This window comes from Gasterosteus aculeatus, chromosome 6, assembly GCF_964276395.1.
Source record: "Gasterosteus aculeatus chromosome 6, fGasAcu3.hap1.1, whole genome shotgun sequence".
In the NCBI taxonomy this organism is placed as follows: Eukaryota; Metazoa; Chordata; class Actinopteri; order Perciformes; family Gasterosteidae; genus Gasterosteus; species Gasterosteus aculeatus.
In genome coordinates this window covers 9,167,172-9,184,243 of record NC_135693.1, presented here as the reverse complement: position 1 = coordinate 9,184,243, position 17,072 = coordinate 9,167,172, and the positions used below count along the sequence as shown (strand labels likewise).

Sequence of the window (17,072 nt, the reverse complement as noted above, 5' to 3'; positions counted from 1 at the left end):
TCTTTGTTTGCTCTTCTTTTTTTGTTCTTGTGGGTGTTTTATTTACAAATGTTACTCTTCTTGTACTCCACAGAAAGAAATATTTTAAAAGAACTAGTTTTGACCAAACTGAACACCAGACAAAGTGTATCAGATAATTATGCAGGCGTTTGATTTCATTCAAGTATCCTATTCATTATAAAAAAGTATTCTGCTTAAGCATTGCAATGCAATAACATTTAACAGAAAGGAACATTTTGATATTTGGTTTCCTTTTTAAAACCAGAGACTACATTATCCATAATTAGGGGTGATATTTTTATTTAAAAGGTTGGTCAGATTAGATGGTTAGGGTGCAGAGTTACAATAGTTTTCCAGTGTATAAAGAATGTTGTTCACTTTATTAATTAGACTTTGGCTAATCCCCAAATATCACATATCAGCATACACGGGCTTATTGTGTTATTCTGTGCGCGCGGCATCAGCCCTTCAGTTACCAGCTGACGACAACAGCAGCTCCTTTTCAGCAGAAATGGACAACTATCAAAGACATGCATCGTGGAACTTTTGGCATTTTTTAAATAAAATCAAACACGATGTACAGTAAAATTAACATTTAAGAAATATATGAAAAGTACTTCACCTGACTTTGGCAGTAATTAATTAATCGTCATTAATCGATAGCTATCAATTAAATGCAGGCTTTAAACATTCATGAACAAGCAGCTGAGAGTTTGAGAAGCAGCGGAGAAGATTGTGAAGCATTGAAATAAGTTTGCGATAGAAACATCAAACCTATTTACATTTGAAAATGTAATTGAATCCCACAGTTTCATCTCTTCATGGATATCTCTTCCTTTGATAACTTCGGTACCTGGTTGTGTTGTTCTTCGTTGAGGTTCGACCGTTCTTCCTCGTCTTCCTGTCCTCTCTCGAGCGTTCAGTATGGCACCTTTCAGTCTCTTGCTCTCAAAAGTTGCTTCAATAACTCTTCACCACGCTGCTCCAAACCAGGACAGATAAAAACAAAAGTGACTATTTCTTTGCCAGACAAAGGGCCGATGTGGATATCTAAAAGGACAATTGTTAATGTCAAAATATATTTTTATTTATATCTTTCTGATTAGGAAATTATTTTAGATGTATATATTTTGTTTTGTTTTTAACGCTGTATTGAATTGAAAACGGCTTGTAAGCCACCATGTTGCTAAATTAATTGTGAGCTGTGAGCTACTAGGTGACCTTAATGTAGAGGTCAGAAACCCTAAACCTCGTAGAGAAAAGCTCAGTGATAGTCTTACCAAGGATCCGATACAGTCCTTGGCATTGAGAATAACTTGCCGTGAGTTAATATCTAGAATTACTTGTTACATCTACAGTTTAACTGAAGCTTTACATCTTACTTTGAGTCCTTATTAAGTCTTGGATATCTCGATAGTGGGGGAACTGGGATGAAAGCACACATATGCGACAGCCGATGAGTTGGATTAAAAGCCTTGCAGCAAACAGATGCTCAAGAGAGTCCAAACAACTGTCACTGCTTTTTTACGTGTAATGTGTGATATGTTACTAAAATACATATGAAAAATACCTCATTTAAATTGTCTGACGCTTGCTCAAGGACACCTCGGGGTAGCTGCTTGCACACACGACATCACTCATTAGTTTGCATTTAAACTAAAATAGCCCTGTGAAAAATTTCTACGCTGGAGTGGTGCTCAGGACGAGGGAGAAAATGAAATACAAGACAGGAAATCTGCTTCAAAGACCATGAACATTTGACACTATTGGAACTATTGAAAAAAAAAAAAAAGGACCTTTTTTTTTCAAAAGGTTGATCAAGAAGTGAAAAAAAGCCATTTTTCTGCTTTCTGGTGATTCAAATGTTGCTGAATTTGATTGTTGCAGTGGTGTGCATTGCGTCACCTTTTTCATATGTATGTTATGTATATATGTATGTATGTATGTTCTACCCCTGTATAGTTAGGGCGACAGTCATTTCTTCCTCTCTGTTGAAAATTGCAGTGTGAAAATGAAAGTTATTTAAGAAGAAAAAGGAATTTGTACTTTTACATAAGCAATTGGCCAATCTGATGCCAGATGTCCTTGACAGCAATGAGACATAAGTGAAGTGAAGCCAGTTTGAGAGCTCTGCCTTGGGATTCCTGCTGTGTCAATACAGTGGTCCTGAGAAATAAGCAAGGAATAGTGCTTGTTAGCCTACAGAAAAGCCTTACTCATATCAGTGGCCTGGGAAATGTGCAAACACAATGGCCAAATGCCAATCTTGCTCCGCTGACTGTCAGACACACGCTAATTTGATTTTCTGCCTCTACAGATGCATGCTCTGACTGTCATCCAAATTTGTAAGTGAAATGTTGCCATTACAAAATATTTTGCTGGGAACAACACTGACTGATTTTATGTAGACTGAAAAGCTTTATGCTTTGCTGCAAATATCAAATAAACACATAAATTGAGCTTCGGGTGGGTTAAGAAAAAGTACAAGGGTACTGTATAATATGGGGTCATAGTATAAAGTACTGGACAGGATGTAGTTCAAATATGGCTCTGTTGTTGGGAGAGTAGAATAAGAGCATTACATGAGCACAGTAACAAGAGGAGGAAAGTCAGCTAGTTTGAATCAAATGTGAATAATAGCCCTTTAAGGCATACTGTTGCCCTCATGCAATAAACTACCTTTTGTATCACTGCTCCCTTCATTTTTCAAATATAACTGATGCTTAAAATGTCATCAGATATGTCTGTGTATGAAGGAAAATTAATGTCAAAATCCAAGAGCGCAAATCTGGTCCATGCAAATCACAAGATTTGCGAGCAAATGTCCCTCAACTATGACAAATAAAAGGAGCGAAATTATGCTATGTGACTTTCATATTTGTGTACATTCAGACGACTGTCCAAAGTGGGTGTGACCTTTTATTTTGGGGTGGATCGGAGTGGATTGCTTGGGAGTAAGGTCAAACTGCAATGCCAATATTTAGAGCAAATACATCAACAACAACGAATTGTCAACACTGTTCATCAATGCCATTATAATTAGAGTGCTTGTTAGTTACAATGAGCACAAGAGGGACACAATGATTCGGCCTCATAATACTCAAACATTATTAGCTTAATCATTCCTTCAGATTCAACTGTTGCCAACATTTTTTCATGGTCTTCTTCCTCAGAAGATACATGTAAAGCCTTCTATGTGATGCCGGCCCGTGCCTGCAACGAGACATGACAACACGTTGTGTCTTCAACCGTGTACATTTCAAACTTGTTTACGTCACAGTATATATCCTGCAGTAAATATCCTGCTCCATTTATTGTAAATACCAATTATCCCCTTTCAAAACGAGCTACTACGGTGGGATTCCTCTGCATTGTTTTATGTGTACCATGCATGACATTAAAAGTCTGCTTTGCTAAGCACAACCATGCAGTTTTCTCTATCCACCTGCAGGATGTGATATCCATGAGTCCTTTTCTGCTGGATGATTTTGTTGTAAAAGTTAGTTTGGACCTTCCGTTGCCTCTTCTGCATTGCTGTTACAGAAGGCTATTTCTGTTTAGAGTTGCTATCATTGTCCCTCCCTGGCAGGTTGAGTTATAGATCTGGGCAGATAATTTCAATCTTGATGTCTGGCAGTGTGACAGTGTTGTCCTCCTACCTCTAGGTTCCCCCGCTGCCCTGTTACTGGCCGTGTCTACATGTAGTGTGTGCATGTTTAGTGGCTTTATAAATCTCAAGGTGTTTCTTTAATGGTATATTCTAGTATCCAATTGTTCCTCTGCTTTTGGTCATTAATGATGATGTGGATTTTAGTCGGGACTGAAATATCTCAACAATCATTAGATGGATGCGCATGATATTTGATGTTCCTGGCAGGAGGAATTGCAGTCACTTTGGTATCCTAACGTTGTAAGCATTGTTTGGAACGGCCTTACGGCATTTTTTTGGGCATGGCGTAGGGGAAAGGTGTTGGTTAATAGCTAGTGTGAAATTAAATCATTGACATCAATAGACTTCTGAATAATCACTAAGATAATTCACAAAATTAATAAATAACAGGGCACCAACCTAAAAAGGGTTAGGGTGAGGGTTACACCACGTGTGTTCCTCACAACCGCTGTTTGTAGGTAACTCTATATGTGTGGAGGGACATGTGTGTGTGTGTGTGTGTGTGTGTGTGTGTGTGTGTGTGTGTGTGTGTGTGTGTGTGTGTGTGTGTTGGTAAATTAGTAATCGACAGAAAGAAGACTCAAAGCAAAACAGATCTTATGTGGAACAGTGGGGCACGATAGCGGTTCATAAACATACCCTGTCTCTCGTTGAACAATAAACATCAAAACAAAAATAACGACACATGCTAATCCAATTTCTGCGCAGACATAGCCTTACTGTGTGTTGACACCAACGCATTGAAGGGAGATACCGTCTTTAACCTTGGGTTATGTCCTGCAGTAGAAATAGAAATGCAAGGTCAGCCTTGGTTTGACGTTATGGTGGGAGCCCAACAGCACGTTAGCATGATGTTATGAGGCTGTTGATGTTATGATGCATGAGGCTTAGGTACAGACTCAGTGTCGCTGTGGCTTTCTGCCCTATTTGGGTGTCCACCCTAAAACATGCTGCAATGTATGGGCATTCATCGAGAAAACATCCCTGGACCATTTCAGAGACTCACATTACAAATAGTGTCAGTCCAAAAGCTATTTTACAGAGATAATCTGAAAATCTGTGTTTGTCAAGCCTCTGGTAAAGCAGCTAAAATACAACATAAAACAATAACAGCTACTCTTTTTAAGTGAATTAAAAATCTGACAGCAGGGGAGAAAGAATATTATGTTCTCCCCGTGGGTCAGACTGTGTTTTAACCACCTAAAAATGTTGACAGCAGACTCAGTTTATGCACTTACTTCATAGCCAACCAGAAAAGCTCTGCACTGCCAGACAAATATTGTCATGTCCTTTTTACATTACTTACAGGGTATCTTCAAGGCAATATAACTAGAATGGCAATGTCAGGGAATAAAGGGAGAGCAGATCATGCTTAATGTATGTTCAGCCTTTGGGATGTTGGGAGGGAGCATCTCAGGCCAAAAGGAATGAATAGTGTGTACAGAGTGAGCTTTAGTGCAACGATTAAAAATGGAAATGTCTTACAAGAGAAGGAAATATTAAAAATGATTGTATACATTCAAAACTTCTCACACCGACTAATTGTTTGTATCCAGAAGGCCAAACGAACAGGTAAGACTTTAAACTTTTGAAACATCAACAAAGCCTTTTTATGGTTGGATGTCAGATAATGCACGCAGAGAGTTGGTTGCAAATGAGATCCTTGATAATAAATGTAGAATGTAATTTTCCTTCATTTTCTGCACTTTTTGTGCACACACGATTCAGGAAATAATGAAATAACAATAACAAGCTCACAGCTTTATTTCAGCACATATTGTTTATGCCAATAAACAAAAACTCATAGGGCTGGAAGGTATTTTTAGCATCATGCTTATCCTTTCCCCTCATCCCTCTTTCCCTGCATCTCTCACACTCACACACAATGTCTTTGTCCCTGTCTTTTGGATTCATCACAAGCCATTCCTCCTCTCTCACTGCGGCTCTCTGCTTCCATCTCAGCAGACGTCCCTTTAATTCGACACACTAATGTAATTCTTCTTTTCTATAATCATCCATTTTCCTGTTTTCGTGCCCTCATCCCGAACTTGAGACACGTCTTGTGGATTCTATTTCCCAGCAGTACACCAGACTACACAGGTTTCAAAACCCCAAGCTGGCCGGCTCCGAATCATCATTACGTAATAAAAGCTACTCGCTGACCAGGTTAAAGTATGGATCAGCCACGGGTCTTTAAACACAGTTTGATATCAACGTTGTGAATCAAAAGAAGTACGCTCCTTGCAGCAAAAAGTAGTTAATCTTCCAAGATTACCGAGTAACATTCATTTTATAGCCACACAATCTAAAAACAGTGTTATCGCGCAGAACGTCCAACGCTTCTGTAAGCACCCATTTAGCGAGGAATGCACATTTAGTTATCTGTAATGCTTTTTTATTCATTTGTAAACGCTAAATGTTGTGCTGGTGCAAGTTCTGTTTTGAAACAGCAGGTGTTTCTTTCAAATTGATGACTATATAATTATACTGTGATTGCTGTTGCTAATTCTCTGCCTAACTGCTTTTGTGAAATAACTGTCCAGTTTTTATTATGTTAAGAGATAAATTATGGTGTTCTAGCATTATCATTGTTCCTTTTCATAGTATATTCCTTTAAGTAATTGCTGCTTGTGTATTATTTAATGTTCTTAGGGTTGGGAGAAATTTGAAGCTGGTTGAATGATCCCAGTTCTTTATGCAAGTCAGGTTGCCTGGAGGGTTGATAAAAGTCAAGTCCCAATGTGACCTCAGAGGCGCTGGGCTGCGTATCGGATATTTTTTTTGGACGAATGAGTAAGCAGAGCATTGAAGTAAAACACAAACATTTCCTCCCAAAGGCACAGATGAACATGAAACAAAATGCAACAAAGAAATTGCTGACAGATGTCCTTGCTAGTATGGTATTTTGCAAAAGGGATAAAACAGAATAATATTATTATTATTAACTTACCCCAAAATGCCTTGAATTATGATGCATGCTTAGAAGTACAGCCCTCTAACAGTACAGTGCAAAGTAGATGAGCTAAAGCCTTCATTCAGTTAAATAAAGTTTTTCTTAAGCATTTTTTTTGCTCGCCATCCTGCATTGTCGCGATGTCTGAAATGCCATCATCATGGAATCTGTAGTTTAGTTTAAAAGTGGTGTGTATACATAAGTGCATGACGTTATCGGACTTTGAAAAAAACATGTGCCGAACCTTACCCTAATTTATTTCATATACCGATTTTAAATGCAAAACATGGTCACCCTGCACAGTTCCTTCTTCTCTCCCCAGACCATAACACTTTTAACACATTTTTTGTAAAAAGGAGGATAAAAGGAGGATATGCTCGTGAGTGAAATTCCTGGCGTACTCTGTGCTGTTCCCGTCATGTCAGCGATACGAGCCCCTTGTGGCGTGGTTAAGGTTGGCGCTTCAAACCGAACCTAGCGGTCGAGAGCCCGCCCTCAGGAGAGGGAGTCAACATGGCAAGGGCACCAAACACATTCAGGATGCATAGGTGCCATTTATCATGGTTGACAACTGCACCTCTCAGTGCCATTTGGGTTTATTACCAGTACATTTCTCCCCACCTAATGATGTTTTCCTTAGCACTTGTCCTCTGAGACCAGCTTCAATGAAAAACTGCAGAGGAAACATCAAGGTGACAATTCCCCCCCTCTTTCTACTCTTTTATATAAAGTTTGCTTCATGTGAATTCTAAGGACATGAGAATAAAAAAAAGAGGAAGTAGAGTTTTATAATTTCGCTACAAGTTTGATGATACATTGCTTGAAGATTTAGGATGCATGCTGTATCCGCATGGTGGCATCTCATGGGGCCAGGTGGTAGACGGCTACTTCATTCCCTTTCAGAATTTGCATTGCAGCCAGAGGGCTCCACCCACTCGCTCAGGAGCCTCTGAATCAGAGGTCATGAGAGGAATAAAGGTCAGGGAGGGAAGCGGGTTGAGGAAGAAACACATTGGCTGGAGAACGGCATGAAGTAGACGGTGACGCAGGAAGTCTGAAGTTGAGTTTTTTTATTCTGTTCTGGGGAGCAAACTCGTATCTCCCGTGTGACACTTTTCGTTCACAGCTTAGGTTTGAGGAGAATAAAACCTGACTTTTTTTTAAAAACTTTTGAGGTTTGCCGGTCTGTTGATCACACCTTGCTCACCCAACTTCAGCCTGACAATGTTGACTTCACATGATGTCACAGAACCAACGGGGAGTTAATACCTGCATACATTGGTAGTAGTAAAAAGTCATTGATATTATTGTCATATTGGAGGGACACGTTTGAAAGTGAAGAAAGCTTTATAAGAAATTGCCTACTTTCATGCAATGGAGAAAAACAACTCAAACATTATTCTGGAAGGGGTTATCTGATGTACAAACCTCCTTTCCCACAAAGTTTCTAGAGACACCATTGACGTCTTCTTTAATTTCTTTAAGATTTTTTTGAATATTTCTGATGTTGCATGAAATTTTGAAAAGATGAGCAGCACAGGTCGTAATGCAAAACGACTCCTCCTGCAGATATCGTCTTATCTAAAGAGCATGTGCACTTTATCTTTGTCAGCCGACGCCTAATCATAGCCTAAGAGGAAGGTTCTCATTAGCGCCAGTCACATTCTCTTGAGAGTTTGAGCTGATCATTATCATTGTTGGGGTGGTGAAGGTAGTGGCTGTGAAGATGATGAACAACTGATTGATTTGTGCCAGCGGGTTCAATCTTCGTTCACAGAATTAAATATGCTCTTTCAAATGAAATTTATTTTCTGCTCCTGAGATCCGTCGTTAGGCTAAAATCAATAGTACACTCTCACTTATTTTGCATTGGTTTGGTCAGTATTCCAGAGTCACAACGTGTAAGAGATAAAGAAAAAGGCTGGTATTATAAACCTATTTTTATTATGTGTCGATTAAGTCACTTCTTTATGTTATGTGATTTCCAGATAACACGCGTCCAAACTCTTTTTATGTGTTAAATACACTATGGTGTGCATGGAATGGGAAAACATTGAGACATCTATTTTCATCAAACTGAACATGATGACTTGGTTCCTTTAATGAACCTTTCAGCAAACCCTATCATTTAGCAACCAGGCACTTAGCACCTTGAAACGCAAAAAAAATGCTCTTTCAACACTGTAGATGCTACTTTGGAAGGAATCGATTGACACAATGTGCCCAAGCTCTATTGGAAGTTGCAAACGTTAGCATACAGCATAGTTAACACACAGTATTTCCATTTTGACAGTTCATTGTTTAATAATGTTAGTTAGAACAGCTGATCAAATTCAGATGACAAAGTCCATCCATGACCCGTGGATACAGTTGAGAACTTTCGACATCAGTGAGGAATCAAATCCCCACTGTTTCATATTACTAAAGTGGTAAATGTGCCGGGTGCTGATCTAACTTGACAGGCATCGCAACCATAACAAAGGGGACTAAGACTAAATGAACAGTCAATTACAATATAATGCTCAAATGTATATGGTCCAATTTCCGTTCTGAGTACAGTAATGGGAGTCTGTGACGGTATTATGTGATGCTGCGCAGCATGGCGCAGTGGAGAGAAAGGATGGGGGTCGGTAATGTGCCCACAAGTTCGAATGAAATGTAAGCCCTTTCTTCCGTCTTTTATTTTCACGGTCAAGGTCGCAATTTATTATTCATCTTAGGGGGAAAGTATATTCTTGCGGTTGTTGCCTTTATAACTGAGTCCTCCCTGCCGGAAAAGGCCATTTTCTATCCACTGTTTAACGCGATGCTCACAGTCTCCGCTGTTTAAAAAAAATAAGCCGTGTAAAGCAGAGACATGCTGTCAGCATTGCACTGAGTCATCATAATTATAGCAAGGTCTCCCCTGTTCACAAGAGCATCCTCATGTGACTGCAGTCATCTCCGCTTCGGTCAGCTGCACAATATGCCAAAAATCACAGCATCGCACACAAATCAGCGGATGGCACATTTACTGTTTTCACTCGTGTGATCTGCGGCAGGGTGTTTTTTTATGAAAACAGGGTTCCCACATTACTGACTTTCAGCACATATCCACTGTTTTACAGAGATGTTTGGTCTGAACAGCGGGGGAAATATGAGTAAGCGCAGCATTTGATTTTGTCAACCGATAAAATTGGGTACATAAGTATTTTCATAAAAATAACAAGAAAGCAACTTTCGGCACAGAAGAACAAACCGTGCAATCAAATCATTTCTAATTTAGTACCAAGGAGTTGACAAGTGTGAAATCTTTCTGTCTCTTGATTGCCCGACAGCCCTCCAACTCCTTTAAAAGCTCTCAAACACACTTTTGTATGAGCGCCCACGTCCACATACATCCGTGGGTGGGTTTCTCCCATGAGTGTGGTGTGGGAATTGTGGTCCGTGCACCCAGTTGAGAGAAATCAAAAGCTTGATATGGTACAATATTGCTGAATTCGCTGACTCGGGCATGTACACATCTCTAAGAGCAAGAAGAGCTTGATCAGACCAGATATGAATCTGTGAACAACCTCCAGATAAGCTGTGACACATCCGACTGCTCTAAAGCTAGATTCAGATAGATGATCACCGACTTGTGCACATTAAATGATTCTCATCGTAAATTATCATTTTGATGTATCATTTCAATAACGTAATTGAATGGCTCAGTGAAAATACAACCAAGTCACAGTGAAAACATTTTGTGTGGAAGGTTTCTCCACTATGGATTAATATCTGCTTGGAAATTGTGCAGGACTGATTTGAGAGGCTCAAAGGAATGAGATTTCTAACAAACACAGGGATACACGAGATGAGGCGCAACGAGATACTGCTGACGTCTACAGTCCAAAAATAATTAGGATAAAAACAATACTCATACTAGTTTATTGTCCAAAAGGAAGCATTTGATGTGCTGCCTCTCTCAGATTTGTTGGATAAGAGCCCCCCTACTAGTTCAGTTTATTATTTGTATTTTTCCTACTTTCTAATAATTGTCATGTTTGACTACAGGCAATGGCCTGATTGGATTTGAAGCAGTTCCAACTAGAACAGTTTCTAAGAGTCAGATATGTTCAGAATCCCTGATAAAGGATTAATATTTATGTGATTCTTTAATTCATAAGGTTTAATTTTAGTTGTGGAAATATAAGAATACAAAAACACAACCTGATCATGAGAGAGAACGAGAGAGACAGACACAGAAACGCAAGGAAGGGAAAACGCGAGGAAACTAAGAATCTTCTGGAGGTACGACCACAGCTGGTTATTAATATCAAGTGGAGGAAAGTTGTGATAAAGCTAAACATATGGCAGGTAGATGCTTAAAAAAATGAATTGATTAAAAAGTTACATTGAAAAGGCTATTGTGTTTTTTCTGTTTTTGGTTCAATTCATTCAGAAACTCTAATTTTGCTTTTGTAAATGCGCTGGTAGCACCGTTACAGGTCTCAGCATTTAAATGAGTGCACGATTAGTGGCTCCGTTTTGTTTGTGGCATTTTTGTTTCAATCTCTGTGGAGATCCCTTGAATTGGTTCACTGACTGAACAGATGGAATAGTGCAGTGCAGACCTCAAATCTCTATGATATGTTCAGTTTTTAATTTTCAGTCAGGGTAATTTGTTCTTTCTTCAATAGAACACAGGTGCGAATATGATTTGTTCAGAATGGCTGCCAGGAAATGCAAAGAGTCAGATGAGACTTGTTTTGCCACAGTGAAGGAAAACCCCAATTTATCACCTCTCTCCCTTTATGTGAATGAAACCATATCGGCCGCACAGCCTCACCTCTGGACCTGCTTGGATCAACTAGGTCCCTCTGATCTTAACCTATAGAGGTGGATAACTGCAGAGGAGCAACAATAAATTGCTTACTGTGGACAGAAACCTGTTTATATCTGTTGGGCCTTCAGTGCTGTTCGGGGACAAGACAGCAAATTGTGTGTGCATTTGAGTGTGTGTATTTTGTGTGGTGCAGAGACGGGGTATTGGGGTCACGGTGCAATTTAGCAAGACGCCAACTGCAGCCAGCGAAAAAAGAAAAGAGAGAATACACAAAAAGAAAGGGGCATTTGCCTTATCAGCGTTTTGCTTTGCTATGTTTCACGTTTCTGCCAAAACAGGAGAGCAGAGAATGTTGTCAACAATGCTGACAACCGTTTTGGTTGATGATTCACTAGAGGAAACTGTAAAAAAAAAAAAAGGGGAGGGCTCTAGAGCCTGTCTTGCTGCATAACTGTACTGTCACATTTGCAATATAATGCAACTGTGATGGAGTGCTGTGCTTGCAAAGAGGACACAGTAGCAGGCACTTATTGCTTCTCTTCATAGTGCTGCATCACTGAGCAATTAAAAAGCCACCAACTGATTACCTACAGTGCCATCTGACCTTGTTGTTACTATTAAATAAAACACATGTCTGTGAAATGAGGTGAACAGAGCAAAAACATATTCTAAACGCTGTATGGATCAGGACCATATGCTGCTTTTTATCAAAGCAAAGCCAATAGTGGGATGCAAAAATGAATGTGCAAGCAAAGGGAGAAGAAAAGAGTCAGTTTACTCGGAACACATAATAAAGGGTGCGTTGCACCGCAGTCACAGAGGATGTTGTCGGCAGCAGTCGCATAACGCAGGTCAGGCAGTGCAAGAATGAGATGTGATGGAAACAGATTTACTCAGTTCAAACACACTATACATATTAATCCAGCACTCTTATTTCTCCATAATGTAGCCATTAGTTTGGTAAATTATTATTTGATCAGCAGCAATAAAACTGTGCAATATAAGTCAATTGTTTTCATAATAACCACCCGTGGTAATATAATATTAAAATTATTATACAAAACCTTGATACCACCATCATCACCTTAGTGACTGGAGCCGTAGTTAGGATTTTTTTTTCTTCTTTTATTGAAATAACTTAAATGAGAAGAGTCAGACAAATCTGCCAGCATGGAAATGTTTTTGAAAAAAATGGATTTGATTATTGCTGACAAAAACAAACTGCACATTAAACTACGTGATCCACTTACACAAGAGGGATTTTGTTCTTCTGCAATAACGGCAGAGGTGAAACACACATTTTATTAGAACAAAAGGAATAAGATTTGAAAAGATGGTTGAAAACACAGGTTGGTGTTAAATGTATTTACATGAGCAATCCTTTTAATATCATAGAGTATGATCATAGAGCCACAGATTTTGAAACATTCCTCACCATACTTTGGATATACAGAAAAAGTCAAAGCTGGTCTGATGGTTTTTTGAGGACAGATCAACTGGCCTCTTATAGCATCCTCAACATTAAGTTACTTTCAAAATCACTGGCTCCATCACTTCACAGGATTCTCTCTCTATTTCTATGTAAAAACACACTCACTGTTGCCAGCTGCTTTTTTTGGGGACTGTAATGAAATTCTGGTGTTGTGTGGAGTGTGCATCTCTTCTACAAGGCCACCAGACATCCAGGCGACCTGAAATCGGACTAAGTATCTCTTTCTTTAAACCAAGCTAGTCTGCTAAATTTGCTGTTGATTCTAGTGTCTTAAGTTAATTTGATTGCTGATTTGCTTTAGTTTTTTGTCGTCTCACGACCAGTTCTCTTTGTTTGAAGTTATCTTGGTTGCTAGTTTGCTCAAGCTCTTTCAGTCTTTTAGTGCCAGTTTGTGTTCTAGATTCTACTATTAAGTTAACTGCCAGTGTGCCCTCCTAACTCTGCTAGGTTTTGACCTGATCTAAGTCTGTTTTGCCTTGTTTTCTGAAGCAAATAAGACTTGTATCCTTAAACTCTCATTTTGTCAAAAGACCACATGGTGTTTGTTCACTGATTAGGGTGTCAAGCTATTGGTGCTTTGCATTTTGAGGAGTTTCTGTCGAGGCCAATCGACCTTTTGTCTCCTAAACGACGGGGGAGCGGCCAGCGCAGCCGCAGCCGACTTCCACTAACGAGGGAGTATTTAACTAGAAATCGTGGGAAGCGTTAGCTTATCCTCGCAGCGCGTAGACGAGCAGAACAAAGACAAGGGAGTCTTTCGTGGCAGTCTTCGGGGCGGCTGAATGCGGCGCCTTCTTCTGCTATTTTTAATAATGTGTTTGACCCCTTCACCCGTGCCTGTTCGAATCTCTTCCCGCAGATACTACAGGCCTCGGGCTAGATCTGCTCTCTATCGTAACCTCTCCTCTCTCTCCTATCCCACCCGCTCCACACATGTCCAGCACCTCGTCACAGGAGGTCTCTGGAACTGCCAGTCAGCGACTCGCAAGGCTGACTTCATCTCCGGCTTTGCTATCCAGCAGTCACTCGACTTCCTCGCTCTGACCGAGACCTGGATCACACCCGAGAACACATCCACCCCAGCCGCTCTCTCCTCCGCCTTCTCCTTCAGCCACACTCCCAGGCCCACTGGTAGGGGTGGTGGCACAGGTCTACTCATTTCACCCAAATGGAGCTTTTCTCTCTACCCTCTACCACCAGCCACCCCATTGTCCTTTGAATTCCATGCTGTAACAATCACTCACCCGGTACAATTAACCATCATTGTCCTCTACCGTCCGCCAGGCTCCTTAGGTCATTTTTTGGAAGAATTGGACATTCTCCTGTCTAATTTCCCCGAAAATGGTCCTCCGGTCATCCTCCTGGGTGACTTCAACATCCAGACAGAGAAGTCATCTGACCTCGTACACCTACTTTCTTCCTTCGCTCTGTCACGCACTCCCTCTCCTCCTACTCACAAAGCCGGCAATCACCTTGACTACATCTTTACTAGAAACTGCTCTACCACTAACCTCTCTGTAACTCCACTTCATGTGTCTGATCACTTCTTCATCTCTTACTCCCTTCCACTCTCTATAACTAACAAATCTCCTTCATTGACTAACTCTATACCGGCTCGTCGCAATATTCGCTCCCTCTCTCCCTCCTCGCTGGCATCCTCTGTTCTATCAGCTCTCCCTTCAACTGACTCCTTCTCACTCTTGCATCCGAACGCTGCTGCAGAGACTCTCCTCTCATCTCTTTCCTCCTCTCTAGACTCTCTCTGCCCTCTTACGACACGACGGACTGGCAAATCCCCTCCGGCTCCGTGGCTGTCTCAACCGGTCCGTGCCATGAGAGCCACCATGCGAGCGTCGGAAAGGAGATGGCGTAAATATAAACGACCTGACGACCTGCTTGAATTTCAATCTCTCCTCTCCTCGTTCTCTGCCTCTATCTCTGCTGCCAAAAGCTCTTTCTACCAGTCCAAAATCGAATCCTCATTCTCTAACCCCAAAAAACTCTTCTCGATCTTCTCCAATCTCCTCGAACCCCCTACCCCTCCTCCCCCCTCCACCCTTCTTCCGGGAGACTTTGTCAACTACTTCACCAAGAAAATAGCTGACATACGCTCCTCCTTCTCAAACCCACCACCTACTTCTCGCGTCCCACCGACCTCACCTCTTTCGCCCTCACTTCCCTCTTTCACCGCCCTCTCTCCTAACCAAATTCTTACCCTAGTAACCTCTGCCCGTCCGACCACCTGCCCTCTTGACCCCATTCCATCACATCTTCTACAATCTATCGCACCTGACCTTCTTCCGTTCCTTACCTTTCTCATCAACAACGCTCTGTTATCTGGCTGTTTTCCCAATTCTCTGAAGGAGGCAAGAGTCAACCCTCTCCTGAAGAAACCCACCCTCAACCCTTCTGAAGAAAACAACTACAGACCGGTCTCTCTTCTTCCCTTCTTGTCCAAAACCCTTGAACGTGCTATCTTTAATCAACTCTCCTCTTATCTCCACTGTAACAACCTCCTTGACCCCCACCAGTCAGGTTTCAAGGCAGGCCACTCTACAGAGACTGCTCTCCTTGCTGTCTCTGAGCAACTCCACACTGCTAGAGCCGCCTCTCTCTCCTCTGTCCTCATCCTTCTGGACCTCTCTGCTGCATTTGACACGGTCAACCACCAGATCCTTATTTCCTCCCTTCAAGAACTCGGTGTCACAGGCTCTGCTCTCTCCCTTCTCTCGTCCTACCTCGATGGCCGCACCTACCGGGTAACCTGGCGAGGATCTGTGTCGGAACCGTGTCCTCTTACTACTGGAGTTCCTCAGGGTTCCGTGCTGGGTCCCCTCCTGTTTTCGCTTTACACCAACTCTCTTGGCGCTGTCATTCGCTCGCATGGCTTCTCTTACCACAGCTATGCCGATGACACCCAACTAATTCTCTCCTTCCCTCGCTCGGACACCCAGGTGGCGGCTCGGATCTCTGCCTGTCTAACTGACATCTCTCAGTGGATGTCCGCCCACCATCTGAAAATCAACCCCGACAAGACTGAACTACTTCTCTTTCCCGGAAAAGATTCGCTTACCCAGGACCTGACAGTCAACTTTGGAAACTCTGTGCTAACGCCCACTTCGACTGCTAAGAACCTCGGCGTCACACTCGACAACCAACTCTCCCTGACTCCCAACATCACTGCGACAACGCGATCCTGTAGATACACGCTCTACAACATCAGGAGAATACGTCCCCTTCTCACTCAGAAGGCAGCGCAGGTACTGATTCAGGCTCTTGTCATCTCCCGCCTGGACTACTGCAACTCCCTCCTGGCAGGTCTCCCTGCCACCGCCATTCGACCTCTGCAGCTCATTCAGAATGCAGCAGCTCGACTGGTCTTCAACCTTCCGAAATTCTCCCACACTACTCCACTCCTCCGCTCTCTTCACTGGCTACCGGTGGCCGCCCGCATCCAGTTCAAAACACTGGTGCTCACGTACCATGCTGTGAATGGATCGGGTCCAGCTTACATCCAGGACATGGTCAAACCCTACATCCCACCCCGCACTCTCCGCTCTGCATCTGCAAAACTACTCGTCCCTCCCTCACTGAGAGCAAAACACTCGACTAGGTCTCGACTCTTCGCTGTCCTTGCGCCGAAATGGTGGAACGCGCTCTCTGAAGACATCAGGACCGCAGAGAGCCTTCACATCTTCCGCCGCAAACTAAAGACACACCTCTTCAGACTCTACCTCGACTAAAGACTAACAAATTGCAGCACTTAAATTGTACTTGTGACGTCACTCATCTATAGCAAATTGTAAATTCGCTTATTTGAGGAAAATGCACTTTCTTGTTTCTTGTTCTCCTGAGTTTGTACCCTATGGTTGAATGCACTTATTGTACGTCGCTTTGGATAAAAGCGTCAGCTAAATGACATGTAATGTAATGTAATGTAATGTGTTAAGAATACTCTCTGTAGACAAGAGGTGATTAATCAATGCCTGAGGCAAAGAATCATATTTTAAACGGAAGCAAAGAGCTCTTTCTCTCGACTACGGAGGGGAATCAAGTTTAAACATGTTAAAGGCATGTGCGCCACTCATTTCACAACACATTAAGATACCAAGTTTTTTATCATTTTGGACAAAGAGCGAAAGACCGGAGG

General features: G+C 41.7%; 1 protein-coding gene across 1 annotated transcript; it reads left to right on the top strand.

Moving 5' to 3' along the window:
- The first annotated feature begins 13,082 nt into the window (after positions 1 to 13,082).
- Positions 13,083 to 16,864, top strand: LOC144409433 (uncharacterized). Its single transcript, XM_078104152.1, has 2 exons — positions 13,083 to 14,053; positions 14,207 to 16,864. The coding sequence occupies exons 1-2, from the start codon at positions 13,705 to 13,707 to the stop codon at positions 16,663 to 16,665; spliced, it is 2,808 nt and encodes a 935-aa protein (XP_077960278.1). The 5' UTR covers positions 13,083 to 13,704; the 3' UTR covers positions 16,666 to 16,864.
- Positions 16,865 to 17,072: the final 208 nt, after the last annotated feature.